Source organism: Malaclemys terrapin, chromosome 11 (assembly GCF_027887155.1).
Source record: "Malaclemys terrapin pileata isolate rMalTer1 chromosome 11, rMalTer1.hap1, whole genome shotgun sequence".
Taxonomy (NCBI): Eukaryota; Metazoa; Chordata; order Testudines; family Emydidae; genus Malaclemys; species Malaclemys terrapin.
In genome coordinates this window covers 66,792,763-66,809,548 of record NC_071515.1, presented here as the reverse complement: position 1 = coordinate 66,809,548, position 16,786 = coordinate 66,792,763, and the positions used below count along the sequence as shown (strand labels likewise).

The following is a 16,786-nucleotide window of genomic DNA, read 5'->3' as shown; positions in this document are numbered from 1 at the left end:
TTAAGCAGGACTGCTGGGGTTGTATTGCTAAGTCCTGAAAATGTACTAAACTTCTTTAATAATGTAATTGATTTGAATATAAAAATACATTTATTAAAAAAGGCACCTAACAAAATTCAGAAATGACGGAATGCAATCTAAAACTAACAACAGAAACTAGTGACTATAATTTGATTTCTTTACACATTTAAATCCAACAAGGCATCCCTCTTTTTGGAAGGCTTTTGTTCTAGATCTAATGATTTATAAACCCCGATTTCATGAATAGTTATTTTTCTCGTATGTTACTATTCTCTGTTTGTGTGATTCCAAAAAGTTCTTTTACTCAGACATGAATGAGTGACCTTTCATTGTACAGGTAGAACCTCTCTAATCTGGCACTCCCTGGTCTGGCATAGGCATCGACTCCGTGGGTGTTCCGAGGCTGGAGCACCCAGGGGGAAAAATTAGTGGGTGTGGAGCATCCACTAGCGCCAACCTCCTTTCTCTTCCATCCTCCCCCCACGCTTCTCACATGCTGGCAGCCCCACACTTACCAACTCCTCCTCCTTCCTCCCAGCACTTCCGGAGTGCCGCGAACAGCTGATTCACAACGTTCAAGCTCCAGGAGGGAGAGGGAGGAGCTGGGGCCAGCAGCTGGGACCCCGGGCAAGGAGCTGGTGGCTGGGACCAGGGGCCATAATCGGAGCCCCCGAGTGGGTGGCCGGCGTCCAGGATCCCGGGTGGCAGCACCCCCCGCACCACTACTTCCTGCGCCTATGGAGACCTGCTGGCACTCTGCATTGACCTCCTGTGGTTTGGCAAATTCTCTGGTTCGGCACCAATTGGGTCCCGAGGGTGCCGGACTAGAGAGGTTCAATCTGTATTATGATGCACAATGGAAGGGGAAAAGAAGGAAATACTGAATAGAATAGACCAATTGGATGAGAGATGATCCACTTTTAAAAAGAGCAAACTCTATTCAGAAAGAAAATATCAAGAAAATATTCTTGGGTGAAATCTTGGTTCCATTGAAGTCAATGGGAGTTTAACTGTTGACTTGAATGGGGCGAGGATTTCACTCCTGTTCTTTAGAACAGACTCTGCATTAGAAATCATTATGGATCCTATTGTACAAGGTACTTATCCTCTCCTTCGAGGTTCTCAATGCTGACTGACATTTCAGTCAAAGCTGAAAGTGCTCAGCAACTTACACAATTAGTAAAGAGCCCCTGCCATGAATTTTACACAAAACTCTCAGTGGCACTTATGCGCTCACGTCTCCACCTGCAGCCTCACCGATTTGCAGCAAGATTTTTGAATGAATGAGCACACTGTTGACTTTCATAGGATTGTATGTGTACAAGCAATAGAATTTGGCCTAGTTTTGCAAGTGAAAGGCTGGCCTAGAGAATGCCCAACAATTCTGTGGTCTAGTATTCTGTAGGGCCACACTCAGCACTCAGTTATACAAGTACAATCCAAGACCCCACTGATGTTTTTGCAGTGTAACAGAACACAGTTGGGCTCCTCATACAGTATTTAGAGTAATAATGGGCCCAGACTTGAACGCATTGATGTCAGTATGCGGGAGCAGGCCCACTGTAAATCATTAAGTGCTTGTATACTGTTAAATAAAAGGTTTATTTTTATATGCTGTGTTTCAAGGAAATAACAAGGAGTCTGGTGGCACCTTAAAGATTATTTCTTTGGGCATAAGAAGTGGGTTTTTTACCCACGAAAGCTTCTGCCCAAATAAGTCTGTTAGTCTTTAAGGTGCCACCAGACTCCTCGTTGTTTTTGTGGATACAGATGAACATGGCTACCCCTCTGATACGTTCAAGGAAATGTCACTCACAATCAGATGATGGGGCTGTATAGACAATATTACTGTAAGGAGAGTTTTGTGGGTGGCAAATGTTTCAAGAGAAAAAGTCAAACAACTCAACTTCTTTTCAAAATGTGCAGATCAAGGCTACCCCACCAATATGTGACTTGCTGTTTGTCCTGAGGAAGGAAGAAGAACTCTGTGCTGAGACGCTGTCCCAGGAAGGACAGAACAGAACATTTGAAAATGACCAGTTCATGAGTTCAGGTAAATGGTGGATCTATGGAGAAAATTCCAACCTCAGATCTTCACTGTGGATGTGCAATCTCACACTGTTCCTCTCTATAGGCTTAAACTCTCATAGAAAATCTATGGGAGCGCTGACCCATAGGGAGAACAGAATATCAGTCAAGATCTGTCGTGTGGCTCTCAGAGCAGATTTTTGCCCTTAGCGTGAGTATGACCAGTGAGGTAGCAAAATTTGCAGATGATACAAAGCTACTCAAGATAGTTAAGTCCAAAGCAATTTCCTTGCCCCACGTTGTTTGGTGTTTAGTTCCTCCCACCCTAATTTTATTATTATGTCCCTTGGTCCAGGGAAGGCAGCTTGAACTCTCAGCAGGTTCGGATGAGCGAAAACTCAGGGAAGCCCAAGGATGAAGTAGAGTGCAGCAGAGATCTGCTTGGTAGATATGAACAGCTGCCTAGAACACATCTGATCATGGCCCCAGCCTTGCTCCCCACTGTGGTTTGTCCAAGTGGTATCTTATTAACAAGGAGACAGGCCATAAGAGAAGCCCTTCGTTAGGAAGGCAACTGTGTACAGAAATGTGTAGTTACTGTGTACAGGGTAACAAACCCACTACTACTCTCCAGCCCCAGCCTGTGACCAAGCCTGCCCTCAGCTACTTTGTTGCTTTTATTACCCAGCACCCAGTGCCTCACAGGAAAACGAAATGGATGCATAAAGGGTGTACAAGAAGAGTGGCATCTCTATGCTTCCCGGAGGACTTACTCTATGGCACAATCTAATTTTGCAGAGCCCTCATGCTGTGTCTCATGGAAGCACAATAGGTTTCCTTTCCCCTAAGACATTCCCTGTAGTTGAATATTAGGTCACTTGTTTCATATTTGGCTGGTCATATTTGCCAGCGATTGAAGAGGACGGTGGTTAGAAGCAGGGATTGCCTTTTTACAGTCCATCCTCTCATCTGCTTTGATCCATCGGAGGATCTCAAAGCACCATACATACACATTCATGAGTTAAGCCTCACAACCCCCTGTCATGTAGGTAAGTGCTATTATTATAATTTTATTGGTAAGGAAACAGAGCCCCAACGACGTTTAGACACCTAAATGTTCAGAAGCACCACTAATATGGAGTGCCTTCGTTTTTGTTGCCCCAATGAGTGAGATGCTCAGGGCCTGATTTCTAGAGGTGTTTAGAACCTGCCTTGCGTTTGTCCCAAGAGGGTGGAAGTCTTGCATTTGGGGCCCAAAGCTTATGAGGATACTTTGCGAGATTTGGTTTAATTAAATCCAGAACCTAATATTGATTTAGTCTCCAACTTGAATCCCAAAATCTAGTCTAAACCTATCCTGGATCCAGATCTGAAAACTGCCTCCTTGGCCTGTTTCCATTTGTTACTTGAAATCATCCCATGGGATTTGCTACTGGAAAAACAACTGTGAAGAAATCAGTTAAAAACAAAGGGCCACATTCAATCCTTGGTGTAACTTTGTAAACGGAAGTCAGAATAAAGCAGTTCCCATAAGTCAATAGGACTGATCAGTCACCCTTTAGAGTGGCAGAGAAAACCCAGGCAAGTGAGTGTGGGTAGCTGTGTGCCTTTTCCTGGGTAATGACTTCAGAAGAGTGGGTGAACTAAAGAGCAGTATTTTCTGCCTCCTGTTCGTGTTTTAATGATGGTTTGTTATTACTTTGGTGTCTTATGTAAATAGAGCTGCAGCCTTTTGCTTCTAATATCAGTGAGGTTAATTTAAATTACATCCAGCAAAGGCTGAAGTTGTGGGAGCCTGCCAGCACTAATGGCTTCGTGCTTTTGTTATCTGCATGATTTTATGCTTGACACCTGTGCGGAGAAATACACGTGCAGTGATCCTCAGGCTGGTGCAGTGCGGAACCAACCCCTGGACAGCCTGTGGTGGACATAATAGAAGTAAGCATGCAGGAAAGAGGAAGGCAGCTATGCAGGGTCTGACTCCCCCATCCCCTCCCCCTGCTCTTGTATACCTACCCCGGACCCCTCTGCAAAAGCTCTACCTGGTGAATGAGGGAGTAGCTGGGCATGGAGTGGGGGTTTGGGAGGAAAAGAGCTTCTGTTGGGGGCATGCTCTCCTTCTGATGACTAACATCCATTAAAAAAGCCCAAACAAACAGGATTAGTTAACTGTGCTTTGCACATTGCTAATTTCTGTGATGTTAGGGCTGTGCCAGAATCAGGCACAAAACATCTACACGAACGGCCGTGCTCTGTAGATTACTATGTGAATAAAAGGAGCCCTTTGGATTTCCCCACCATGGTTTAAGGGAGGTGTGTTACACTCAAATACCAGTGGGGTATGTCTACACTGGAGCTGGGGTGCAACTTCTAGCTTGGGTGGGCGCAGGGCCGGCTCTAGGTTTTTTGCCACCCCAAGCAAAAAGTTTTTGGCTGTCCCCCACCCCAGCCCTGGGCTCCCCCTGCACCACCCTGCTGCCCCAGCCCTGGACTCTCCTCTCCCACTCGCACCCCCTGCCGCCCCAACCCTGGGCTCTCCCCCGCCCCACCCGCACCCCCTGCCGCCCCCGCACCAGTGCTGACTCAGTCTGCTCCCCCCTCGCCTCCAGCTGGTCCAGCGCTGGCAGGGATGGGGTAAGCAGCAGGGCTCTCGGGCTGCACCTCAGCCCAGGGTCCCTCCAGCCAGGGATCCCGCCTCCAGGACCGGTGGGACCCAGGAGGGCAGAGCCGGGGGATCGCCCCGGCAGGGGGCTGAGGAGCCAGGGCAGGGCAGCCCCAGAGGGAGCGGAGCCCCAGAGAGCGGGACGTGGGCCCTGCATGGCAGCGCCCCGCCCTCTATGGCCCCACTGCTGCTGCTGCTTCTGGCCACACTGCCGCAGTCCCTGGGTCGCTCAGGCCGCTTCGCCCAGCCCTGGCTGCGGCGCTGGGGGGGTGGCCTCCCTGCAGCACCTGCAGGTGGCTCTGTGCGCCCCACAAGGCGGCCCCCAGCCCGAGTGTCCCGCGCTCGGAGCCTGCCTGGCCCAGCCACAAGGTGCGGGTGCTGCTCCCCGACGCGAACCACAGCGGCCCAGGGTGCCCCCCGTGCAGGACGCGCTGCTGCTGCCAGGGCCGGCTCTAGGCTTTTGCCGCCGCAAGCACAAAAAAAAAAAAAAAAAAGGGTGGCCGGAATGCCGCCCATGAAAATGTGCCGCCCCAAGCACCTGCTTGGTTTGCTGGTGCCTGGAGCCGGCCCTGGGTGGACGTACAAGTGCTAACTTTGATGGACGTAGCATGCTAAAAACAGAAGTGCAGCCACTGTGGCGCCTGCGGTGAGGGGCTCTGTCCAAGTAAGTACCTGTGTTTCCAGGTGGGGCTATACTCGGGACGGCTAACCCATCCCATTGCTCTCGTCACCACAGCTACACTTCTATTTTTAGCACACTAGCTAGGTCAAAGCTAGCACCTGTACGTACCCACGCTAGAAATTACATCTCCAGTGTAGGCATACCCTTAATTACCATAACACTCTTTTTTACACTCCAGTTTATAGGCAGGGGAGATTCTTTCTTGCTTGGAATGTGCTTGGTGCAGGAGAGTGACTGGGGAGGGAGATTATTAGGGAACTGGGATCTTTGTTCACTCTGGCATAATTCAGAGCAGTTATGGGGCTGCTCTAATTTTTGTTAGCTGGCTATTGTTCCAAAGAGAGCATACAGCAGATGAAAATCATTAGAATGCAGCGGTGCTCTGCCCTCACTCTGACATGCCTCCTACACTGGGGTTGGGATGGGTAGTTGCCACAGAAGCCAGTATGCCAGCTTTACAGCAGCTGAGAGATACCGCCTTTCGGAGGCACTTCTCAGCTGGCCAGTTACATCTAGATTCCAACAGCTTCGTGCCACATGAGAATCTGGCCTTATATGTCCAAGGGCAAAAGTAACTAAAAACTTGTTAGTTCTGTCCCCGCATTGTCCTGGAGAAAACCATCTCCCAATATTACAGACTTGCTGGTGTTTAAGTTGTTATTGTTCTCTGTGAAATGAAGGAGTTAGAACAAAAACAATGAGGAGTCTGGTGGTACCTTAAAGATTAACAGATTTATTTGGGCATAAGCTTTCATGGGTAAAAAACCCCATTCTTAAGGTGCCACCGGACTCCTTGTTGTTTTTGTGGATACAGACTAACAGGGCTACCCCTCTGATACTTGGGAGTTAGAACAGTCTGTTTCACTGATTTTATATCAGCTCTGTTGACACAGAGCTTTTAAACCCAGACAGCACAGCAGATCTCAACATAAACACCCCTGGGGTTAATGTATGGTTTGAGTGAACTGCAGTAGTTAAATTATATTGCTTAGAAATAAACAGTTGCCAGGTCAGATAAACATTCAAGCAGAGGCATTTATCAGAGCTGAAAGCCATTGGCTGTGAGTAAGCTACTTGTTTCTAAATGTGATCACTGTCATACAGGAAGAAATCAATTGAAAAATGACGAAAGCATTTCTGGAATTTAGAAATGTGTGTTGGTCTGATGGAGGCTGATCCTGTGAGGTACTAAGCACTGTGTAGAAAGTGCCACACACTTTTCTCTCTCACACGTTTTTTTACAAAAGTCTCATTTTCCTTCTGCATCACAAAACAAAAACAAATTTTGAAATCTGGAAATTTTTCACAAATGTAATTCTTGTTTTCCAGCCAGCCCCGTTCAACAAGGTGTTCAGCACCTTGCAGGATTGAGCCCTTAGTCTGCAAATGCAGCACCGTGCCAGCTGCCTTGTTTCTCAGTCTGTTACATTGGTGGTGGGAGGGGGAAGGGTGGCTAAAATGAATATAACTGAGTGAAGGCAAGTGTAACTTTTTTCATACACAGATAGCAAAACAGGTCATTTTAATTTGAATGACTTGTACTTAAATGAAGAGAGCATCAAAACAAGAAAGAACAAAAGTAAAGTCTCCGTGTGTGTGTGTGTGTGTGTGTGAGAGAGAGAGAGAGAGCACAAAGGGTGTGGGGTGTGTTCTTCTCTGCTAACAGTCTCCAGTCAGAATGTCTGCCAGTCGTTGCAGAGAGCAGAGACCTTAGTGAGTTAAAGATGCAGTACAGAGAAAAAGTCACAACAGTTACATCACTAAATACATTGCAAGTGGGATCTCAAATCAATAAAGGTAGGGCCTCAAATTGAAATAATTGGTGGGAAAGTAGGTTCAAACAGTACAGTCTCAAAGGCATGGCTTGTGCAAGAAATAATGTTGTTAGTCAGCCCTCTGTCAGATTTGACTAGTATTTGGGAGGGAATAATGATCTTTCTTTCCCCCTAACTTGTGACTAGCTGGTGTAATTTGTTTACTTTATAATCACAGTAATTGCTTTTCTAGAATAGCTAAATTAGTTTTGATCTCTTACAGCAGGAAAGCAATCGAGAACCACAGCTGAGCCCAGAATGCTGTACATTAACATTATTCACTCTAACACAATCTCAGCTGTAATGAATGAGGTGTTGAAATGGTAATCAGTATTTACATTTGTACAAGTCTGACATCAATGCAGTATCTTCTGGCTTTTTCTGTAATATAATTTTGTAGCTGTTTAACATATTAGTCAAGGTGTGTATTTTTGTATTTATACAAATGAATTGTGGTATGTACGTAAAAGACTAGATGCTTTCCAAATGGCAGTTTTAGAAAGGCTGAGGTGACCCAAAAAATTCATTAAACCGTTATTGTGATAGAGGAGTATGGGCCAAGAGCATAATCCAAAACCCATTGAAATCAATGGAAAGACTTCCATTGACTTCTCTCTGCTTTTGAATCAGGCCACAGCTCTGCCTCATCCTGATGAAGCAAGTAGTCCAAGGGAGCTAAGGGAACTACCTGTAGCTAGAGGATGAAGACATCATTGTCTTCAACGGAAGCATTAAAGCCCCATTAAAGTCCTTCAGACTTGCTTTTAAGAGTACAGTACTGAATGTTTTTATTCTCTGAAGATGTGACTGTCCAGGGAATATGGTCAATGATGCTTCTGTTCTTACAACATAGGCAGATGTGCTGGAATGTGGGATAACACGAGCTGCTGGCCTTCTTCTTCAATTGGACAGACTGTCAATGCTCGTTGTTCAGAATTCTTCCAAATGCTTACTGGAAAAAAAGGTAAAATAAAGTAATTTAAAGGAAAATCCTTTCAAGGGGACACTTTCAGGTCAGATTTCATTTTTAGAAAACCTAAACTAAGAAAAATGTTTCCATGTTTTTTAAAGGCCAATGACCAGAATTCTGTGGTGTTTGCAGCCTGAATATTTTCATCATTGTACTAATGCAGGAGCGCTTGAAAATGAAATTGACTAAAAACAAAAATAAAACGAACTACTCTCTTTTTATTGTGGTGATCCAGAAGGCCCAGACAGGGATGAAGAACATTTTTTGTTTTGTTTTTTTTCATTTCAAAAGACTTATCATTTGAAAATATAACTTATTTTATACCTAATTTAAAAAAGAAAAGAAAAAAGGTTGAAATCGGAACAAAATGTTTGAAATTTTCAAAACAAAATGTTTCAATTGACCCAAACTGTTTTTTGTTTTATTTTCAGTTTGAAAAAAAATCAACTTTTCATCCCGATTCCGAACGGGGAAATCATTTGAAATGTTGAATATTCTCATGGGATGGGAAAACTATTTCCCAGCCAGTTCTACTCACGATGATTTTTGGCTGGAAGAGCAGGAGCCTCTGTATGCTAAAAGGACAGCCACTAATTCAGCCACTAGAGGGAGCTGCTAACACTTGAGAAGGTCCAATATTTAGTCTGTCCAGTAGAAAACAGTAGCATACATATCAAAGTTGGATGGTGATTGGAGTGGAACAGAGGTCAAACATCCAAAGGTTACTATCTGAAATCATGGGTGCATTCTGTTATCTGAAGGAAAGGGAAACCATAACTCTAGCAATTCTAAACTTAATTTGCCTTTAATATAAGGAGTGTCCGAATTGTACTGAGTCACTAATAATAAGCAATGATCAAAGTGGGTGGGTTCAAAACAGAATCACAAGACAATGTCCACTAGCATTAATTTTTTTTTAACTCTATTCATTTAGCAGCTTGGGTTGAAACCAACAACAGTTAATTTCCAGTGTAGCTACATTCAGTTCTATTACATATACTCTGACTTGTTTGTGACTCATACGTTTAAACTCTTAAACTGCCTACTGCCCTGTCTTATGCAATTTTAAGGGAAAAACCAAATATACACAAGATTTGTTTATTTGCAAGAAAAACAACTCCCAAAAGTTTGCTCTCTTAGCCACTTAGCTACAAAGAATACTACTAGCCACAAATACAAAAGAACCACATTAGGGACACTGATGGATCTGAACCAAATCCTCGATCCAAACATCCCGGAGCTCTGGGATCTAGATCTGTATCTGCATCACAAACATCTTGGCTGATCCCTGCCTGTGTAATGAGCTGAAACAAAGGTCAGGACCCAAATATCCTATGAGTGAAGGTCAGATCCAGATCTGAATGTTGAGTCTCACACGCATTCAGGATGGAGTTTCAGCAGAGTATAAAAGAGAGCATGTCATGATTTCCCCAAAATATAAATATTTCCTAAAAAACAAATATCATCATTAAAATCATACTGATGTACATCAATATTAAATTTCCTTCTTGATTAAGCATCTAAAGCTCTGCACTTTTGTGCACACCCAGCCCCCCACCCCTTTATCATGCCTTGTCCTCTTTGACACACTTAGAGCCTTTCTTGTCAGTTATAGGCCCACTTCTAGGCGCACTTCTAAGCACTGCATTTTGGTTTAACTTAATGTTGCTTATCTCTGTCTGACAGAAACACACCACAGTCTGCTTCTACAGTCAAGGACACGTGCACTCTACTTTGTAGGCAGGCTGAGAGGGAAGGATGGGGTGGGGAGGCGATGGGGAAGATGTGGATTGTCAAGAGATGCTCAAAGCCTGTGTCAGGCATCTTTCTTTCCACCCGATCTTTAAGTGACAGTCTTTTTTCAAGGGTCATAGTAAAGTCAGAACAAAATGTAGATGGGCTGTCGGTATATCGGAGTTGTCCTGTCTGGTGCAGCAGCCCAAATGTTGTGCTGATTTATTCTCCATACAATACTACTGACTCCAATGGGGTGCCACAAGGCATGAGCCAGTGCAAAAATCTAACAAGGTGTGCATCTTAGTTGCTTTCCCTTCTCTCCCTTGAGTATTGGAAGGATCTTGCCGGACACTCCTGCTGCAGAAATGTGATAGCTTAACTTAGAATCACTGGAAAAATAGAAACCATGTGATACCATCCAGGAAAACAAAACTTGTCAGGAACCAGCTGTGGTCATTGAGGAGCTGAGTATGGCCTTCTGAGTCATATCCCTGCACTGGAAGAGTACAACAAGAGATGGAGAAAAGCAAGTGGGTTTGTCCTGAGAATGGTTGCTGATGCGGTTGGCATCGATGGAATCCTGACCATACTGAAGTCATTGGGAGTTTGATTCAGTATCGCCAGTATTTTACCCCATATCTCTAGAGCAATGGTTCTCAAACTTTTTTTTCGCGGACCACTTGAAAATTGCTGAGGGTATCAGCGGACCACTTAATGATCTTTCCAAATTTTGTTTGTACCGTTAGCTAACTATTGTAATGCACTTTGGATAAAAACGCTATATATAAAAAACCCTTAATAATAATTAATTTTTTTTGTTCTACAAATAAAAGCACACAACTCATATTTTAATATCAGTAGTCTTACCTTTCTAATGCGGTGGATGTGCCCTCTCTCCCCCGCCACAGCAGCTCCCGAGCTGGAGCTGGGAAGGAGGGGGGTCTCTCTCTCTTTCCCTCACCGCAGCAGCCCCCGAGCTGGGGTTGGAAAGTAGGACCATCTCTCCCCTGCCACAACAGCCACAGAGCTGGGGCTGGGAAGGAGGGCCGTCTCTCCCCAGCAGCCGCAGCCCTGGAGGTGGGGAAAGTCACCTCTTTCTCTGGCCTGCATGTCCCAGATTCCCCCCACCCCCTCTTCTCACGCCACTGCCTCCTCCCACCTTACATGTGCATCTTCTCCAGGGTCCAGGCACCTTATTAGTGGAGCCATTCCTGCATGGCTCCACTAATTAGGCTGGTGGCCCTTCATTCTGTCATGTGCGACCGCCCAGACGCGCACCTTAGAGGGAATTATCTGCGGACCGCCTGAATGGAGTTCGCGGACCACAGTTTGAGAACCTCGGCTCTAGAGCAGATGGGACAGTGGTAGCTCTTGGCTGACAGTTGCGCATGGCTATCGCTATTACCCAGACTTTATTTCTTGGCAAAAATACCTTTCTCTTCAGCACACCATGTGGGTTAGATGGCCATAGCAGCAACCAATCACAGTTACTTTTCTCCGGTGTTCTGATGTTATCTTGTAGCTTGTCTAGGCCAAGACCAGGACTTTTTTCTTGTAGTATGAGGTGCCTAATACAAGTTTGAGCACTATGACGTCAATACACTTAACCACATTCAGTGTGTGATTGGTCCTCTAGAAATTCCACATATAGATTGCTTCTGATTATGCTGCAAATCCCAGCCCACTGTGATTTACCATATGTAAAATCCATACATATGCATGCTCACTAGGGAAAAACTACTGAGGAACATTCCTGTGTATGTAAATTTCAAGGAATGCATCACACTTCAGATTGTAAACTGAGTTCTTGCTGGAAGCCCGCTGCTCAACAGACTGGTAATACAGTCAAGCAGGTGGTGTTCTTTTTCCACGAGGTAGAAAACCCACAGATATGGTTTACTGCTGTAAGAAGGACTTGTATCAATGTTATAATTCCACAGGACTCAGCTCTCCCCTCCTGCTGGCACACATGCGCACAAATCAGATGTGTTTTCCTTGTAAATCCATAAAAATACACAAATACACACACTCACAGTTGTGTTTTTAAAAGAAGAGATGAGCCATCACTCAGAATCACAGCAGTGATTTCGTACAGATTGAACAGATCCCTCAGACCTGAGGCACTATTCGTACTATTATGAGCTGGGTGAAACCTTGTTATGGGCTGAGTTAAAACCTTTTTCAGATTGATGTGTAAACACGCCCTTCACTTAAGATAGTTGTAAGAAACACTTCAGGGGTCACACCTAAAATCTAAAAAAGAGAATCTGTCCAGAAACTACTGCCAGGTGGGTGACGGGTTGGGTTCCTCTGGGTATTGTGACCAGGTGTGTGAGAGAACATATGGAAACTGAGAATAGATAAAGACCAGAGAGGCAGAGGGGTGTGTGTGTGTATGTGTGTGTGTGTGTTGGGCCGGCTCCAGGCACCAGCGGAGGAAGCACGTGCCTGGGGTGTGTGAGAGCACATATGGAAACTGAGACTAGACAAAGAACAGAGAGGCAGAGGGGTGTGTGTGTGTATGTGTGTGTGTGTGTTGGGCCGGCTCCAGGCACCAGCGGAGGAAGCACGTGCCTGGGGCGGCACATGCTAAGGGGTGGCATTCCATCCATTCTTGGGGTGGTACTGTCCGGGTGTTTTTTTGTTTTTCTTTTGCTCCGGCATTTCGGGCGGCAGTCTGGGCAGCTTTTTTTGTTGCTTGGGGCAGCAAAAATGGTAGAGTCGGCCCTGTGTGTGAGAAAGCCAGAGTCAGGCAGCAGGCTAGCCTGTGAGTGCAGTGTGACCCTGAAAGGGGCTGGGGAGAGAGAGAGAGCAAGCTTTTGGGTCTGTTAGCTACAGAGGCTTGGGGCTGTGAGCTAGGAGACTGCTCCTCTTGGTTCTGGTTCCTCCTGTGTTCAGAAGAGCAGGACTTCATGCTCTCCTTGTGGCTAAACAAGGGAAAAATACCAGAATCTATCAGTTTCTAGTTCCAATTGGAGCATCCCGAGGGCCCCAAAATATAACTAGCCTCTCAAGTCAAAAAGGGGCAACAGTATTCACTGCTGCAAATCAAACATCTTGTCCTCTCATCAGACAGAGATAAACAATCAGACCTTTGAGCTAGGGATCTTCAGGAAAATGTCAAACTTCTCCAGGGCATGAATCTGTGGTGCAATGAGTCACCGATTTGCTGTTCCCAGAACACAAACCAGCAAACACCAGATGTACAGAACAGCTTTGCTTATTTATGTTTCAATTAATAAAATGCACCCGTCACAACTGTCCCTGGATGTGTGAACAATATCGTAAGAACCACACAATACATTGGACAAATATCAATATAATTAACTCGCCGCCTCATCAATAAACTGCATGCACTATGCACAGTAATTCTCTTTCCTCCCCGCCCTGAGAAAAAAGACTGAAGAATTGGTGGGCTTTGCACTGGGCCCCTAAAAGTTAACAGACTCAGTCCCTGAACTCCAGAGTCAATGTCCATGGCTGAGAATCACATCTCCAGCTCCCAGATGTTCAAGACTAGGGACTGTTAGTTGAAACACCTCAGCTGATCTCAGTTGTTGTGACGACACAGATGCAGAGAAGCATATGTATAGCCCACAGCCAAACAGTATAGGGCTGTAGGGTCTGGTCTAGCTCCCACTGAAGCCAATAGCATAACTCCCATTAACTTCATTAATCCAGGATTGTAGGCCTGATCCAAAGCTCATTGTGGCCAATGGAGTTTTCCATTGACTTCACTGGGCTTTGGATGAGGCTCCTAGCCCTTCTAGACACTCCGGTGATTCATTTGGCTTCTGTTCAGCTACTAGCTACATCAAAAAGATGCTCACACCGATAGCTGTGTTTCACCTGTATTATGCTGTCTGCACTCTGAGAAGGGAACTATTCTGCATGCTGTTGGAACACTGCCATTTGCTCGTTACTGATCAGCAGGTGGAATAGTCATCCTGGTACAGTTGGGAGGCATTACACCTTGCTTTGTTACTGCTGCCACAATACAGGTTTTGTGCATCGAAACTGCACCAGTGAAGGGTGGTCAGAGACATTCCCGAGACCCGATGTTGCTTGTGGCTATGACGTGAACGACACTGCCAATGAGGAGAGAGTGAGTCTGATTTATTGTTTGTAAGTTATAGTTTGTTGCTTCATGAAACAATGGTCTCAGGGGAGAGATATTCCAAACTAGTAGCAGAGAGAAAGGATGGCGTTTGCGGTTCAAGTGTGAGATTGGGAGTCAGGCGGGGTGTGTGTGTGTGTGTATGTGTGTATGTGTGTCTGTCTGTCCGTCCATCCCAGAAGATCCTCCAGTTTGCACACCGCACTCCTTCCCCAAAGTAGAATACCTGTGTTTATGAAAAAAATATAGATGTGAAACAATACAAAGAAAGAAAGTGGATGCTCTTCTCTTAACACGTCAAAATGGGCTGATTTCCAGGAGATATTTAAAACTTAAAGCGAAGATTCAAATGTATGTCTCTTTACAGCGCATCTACTTCATGAAGCTGAAGACCATGTACACAGTTGGATATAGTACCTCCCTTGGGACTCTGACAGTAGCCTTAGGAATCCTGGCCTCATTTAGGTGAGGGGAAGTTCTATGCTGTTTGTTTGCATTTGTTCGGAACTGCTGATTAATCCATAGAAGCCCCACATTCCTTTGTTTGCTTTCAGATGAATTTAAATGGTGACATTTTCAAAATTGTTATAGAAATCGGAGCTGGAAATGCACTCGGGGTCACTAGTCCATCTCCTGTTAGTGCAGGATTCTTCCCCATAGCATGTTTTTTCTGTGCTTTTGCCAGGCTGGTTTCCAAGGTTGGCGCTGCCACCATATACTTCCCTTACGAGACTAGTACATATTTTAATAGTTTTCCCCACAGGAAATTTTTTCTTTGCTATTCAGCCTAAATTTCCTTTTTTAAATGCATTTTTGGGGCCTAAATCTGGAGTAACTGCATTGGCTGCAGTACAGTATTTCAGATTTATACAAGCGTGACAGGGTACAAATTTGAGCCCCGGGCATGTATAATTTATGTACACCGGAGGCTTGATTTTGTTGTTTACTCAACCAAATAAACTTCATTTATCATAAATAATGTATCAGTAAAGTGCCTTCGGAACCCAAAATGCTTTGCAAACTATAGTCCGTCCTAAGCCTCCAGGCACAGATTTCCAATTGGCTGCTGGGGGATTCAGCACGTAGTGGGTTTGTGGGTACAAGTCCAGAATCTAGACAGCACCACTGATGTGCAACCAGCTTTGGGTGGGGGGCAGCAGCTTGGCGCACATCACAGTTCAGGATGTGCGGGGAGGGGAAATTTTGGCCAGAGCTATTACAGATATTACCCTCAACTTTTATAGCTATGTCCTGATATCATCCCTGTAAGAGCAGACATGATTTTGTTTTTTCAGATTTTCTCGAAAGGAAACCCTTGGGGTGGGTAAATTGCATGGAATTAACACTGATGTCCCTTTGAAGGACAAAGGGCTGAGTTGATTCTGCTAGGCTTTGAATCTGTAGGCCCTGGTAGCCAGGGCCGGCTCTAGGTTTTTTGCCGCCCCAAGCAAAAAAATTTTTGGCTGCCCCCCACCCTAGCCTTGGGCTCCCCCACACAGACCCCTGCCTCCCCAGCCCTGGGCTCCCCTCCCCCCACCAGTGCTGACTCCGCCCGCTCCCCCCCTCACCTCCAGCCGGTCCAGCGCTGGCAGGGTTGGGGTAAGCAGCGGGGGTCCCGGGCCGGGCCGTGCCTCAGCCCAGGGTCCCTCCAGCCAGGGCTCCTGCCTCCAGGACCGGCCAGGACCCAGCAGGGCAGAGCTGGGGGCTGCCCCAGCAAGGGACTGAGGAGCTGGCGCAGGGTAGCCCCAGAGGGAGCGGAGCCCTGGAGAGTGGGATGCAGGCCCCGCACGGCAGCGCCCCGGGCACCGGTTCCCACTATGGCCCCGCTGCTGCTGCTGCTCCTGGTCGCCCTGCCGCAGTCCCTGGGTGGCTCGGGCCGCTTTGCCCAGCCCCAGCTGCGGCGCTGGGGAGCGTCCGCCCTGTGGCACCTGCAGGCAGCTCCATGCGCCCCGCACGGCGGTCCCCAGCCCGAGTGTCCCACGCTTGGAGCCCGCTCAACCCAGTCACAAGGTGTGGGTGCTGCTCCCCGACATGAACCACAGCGGTCCCAGGGCGCCCCCGCGCTACTGATGGCAGGGCTGGCTCTAGGCTTTTGCCACCTTAAGCTAAAAAAAACGATGGCCGGAATGCTGCCTCTGAAAATGTGCTGGCCCAAGCACGTGCTTGGTTTGCAGTGCCTAGAGCCGGCCCTGCTGGTAGCCTAGGTCTTTGAAGCCTGATTAGATCAATAAGCCATCCCCTTTCTAGAAACATAACTTCATGAGATTTCTCTCTTTTGGGTACAGAAGACTCCGTTGTACGAGGAACTACATCCACATGCATCTGTTTACATCCTTCATTTTCCGAGCCTTGTCAAACTTAATCAAAGACGCCGTTTTGTTTTCTTCTGAGGACATTAACTACTGTGGGGCACACACGGTAAACCCCCAGACTTCCAGAATCTTCAGTTCCCCACCCTTCCACTGGAATTTCACCAAGGCAGTTTGTAAGGAAATGCTTATGCAGGAAAGATTCCTTGGTCTTTCCTTTACATAGAGAGTTACTGGAGAAGAAAGTGTTGTCTTATCATATGAAAGCACCTCTCTCCCTCCCTCTTGTCACTTTATTGTGCATGTTAATTGTGTCAAGCTGAAATTCTCACCATCTTTTACAACTTTGGGCTAGACATTGGTTTTATTCTCTCCTCCCAAGGAAGAATCCAAATGAATGGGGGAAGTGCTCTGAGAACTCTGGGAAATCCTGGCTTCATTGAAAT

General features: G+C 46.1%; 1 protein-coding gene across 1 annotated transcript in view; it reads left to right on the top strand.

Annotated features, from left to right (window-relative positions):
- Window positions 1-16,786, top strand: part of SCTR (secretin receptor) — a 31,516-nt gene that overhangs the window by 3,271 nt on the left and 11,459 nt on the right. The window contains exons 2-6 of the mRNA XM_054044784.1: window positions 1,948-2,074; window positions 8,061-8,171; window positions 13,916-14,019; window positions 14,399-14,496; window positions 16,317-16,449. Coding sequence (XP_053900759.1) covers window positions 1,948-2,074; window positions 8,061-8,171; window positions 13,916-14,019; window positions 14,399-14,496; window positions 16,317-16,449 — 573 coding nt within the window. The remainder of the gene's footprint in view (window positions 1-1,947; window positions 2,075-8,060; window positions 8,172-13,915; window positions 14,020-14,398; window positions 14,497-16,316; window positions 16,450-16,786) is intronic.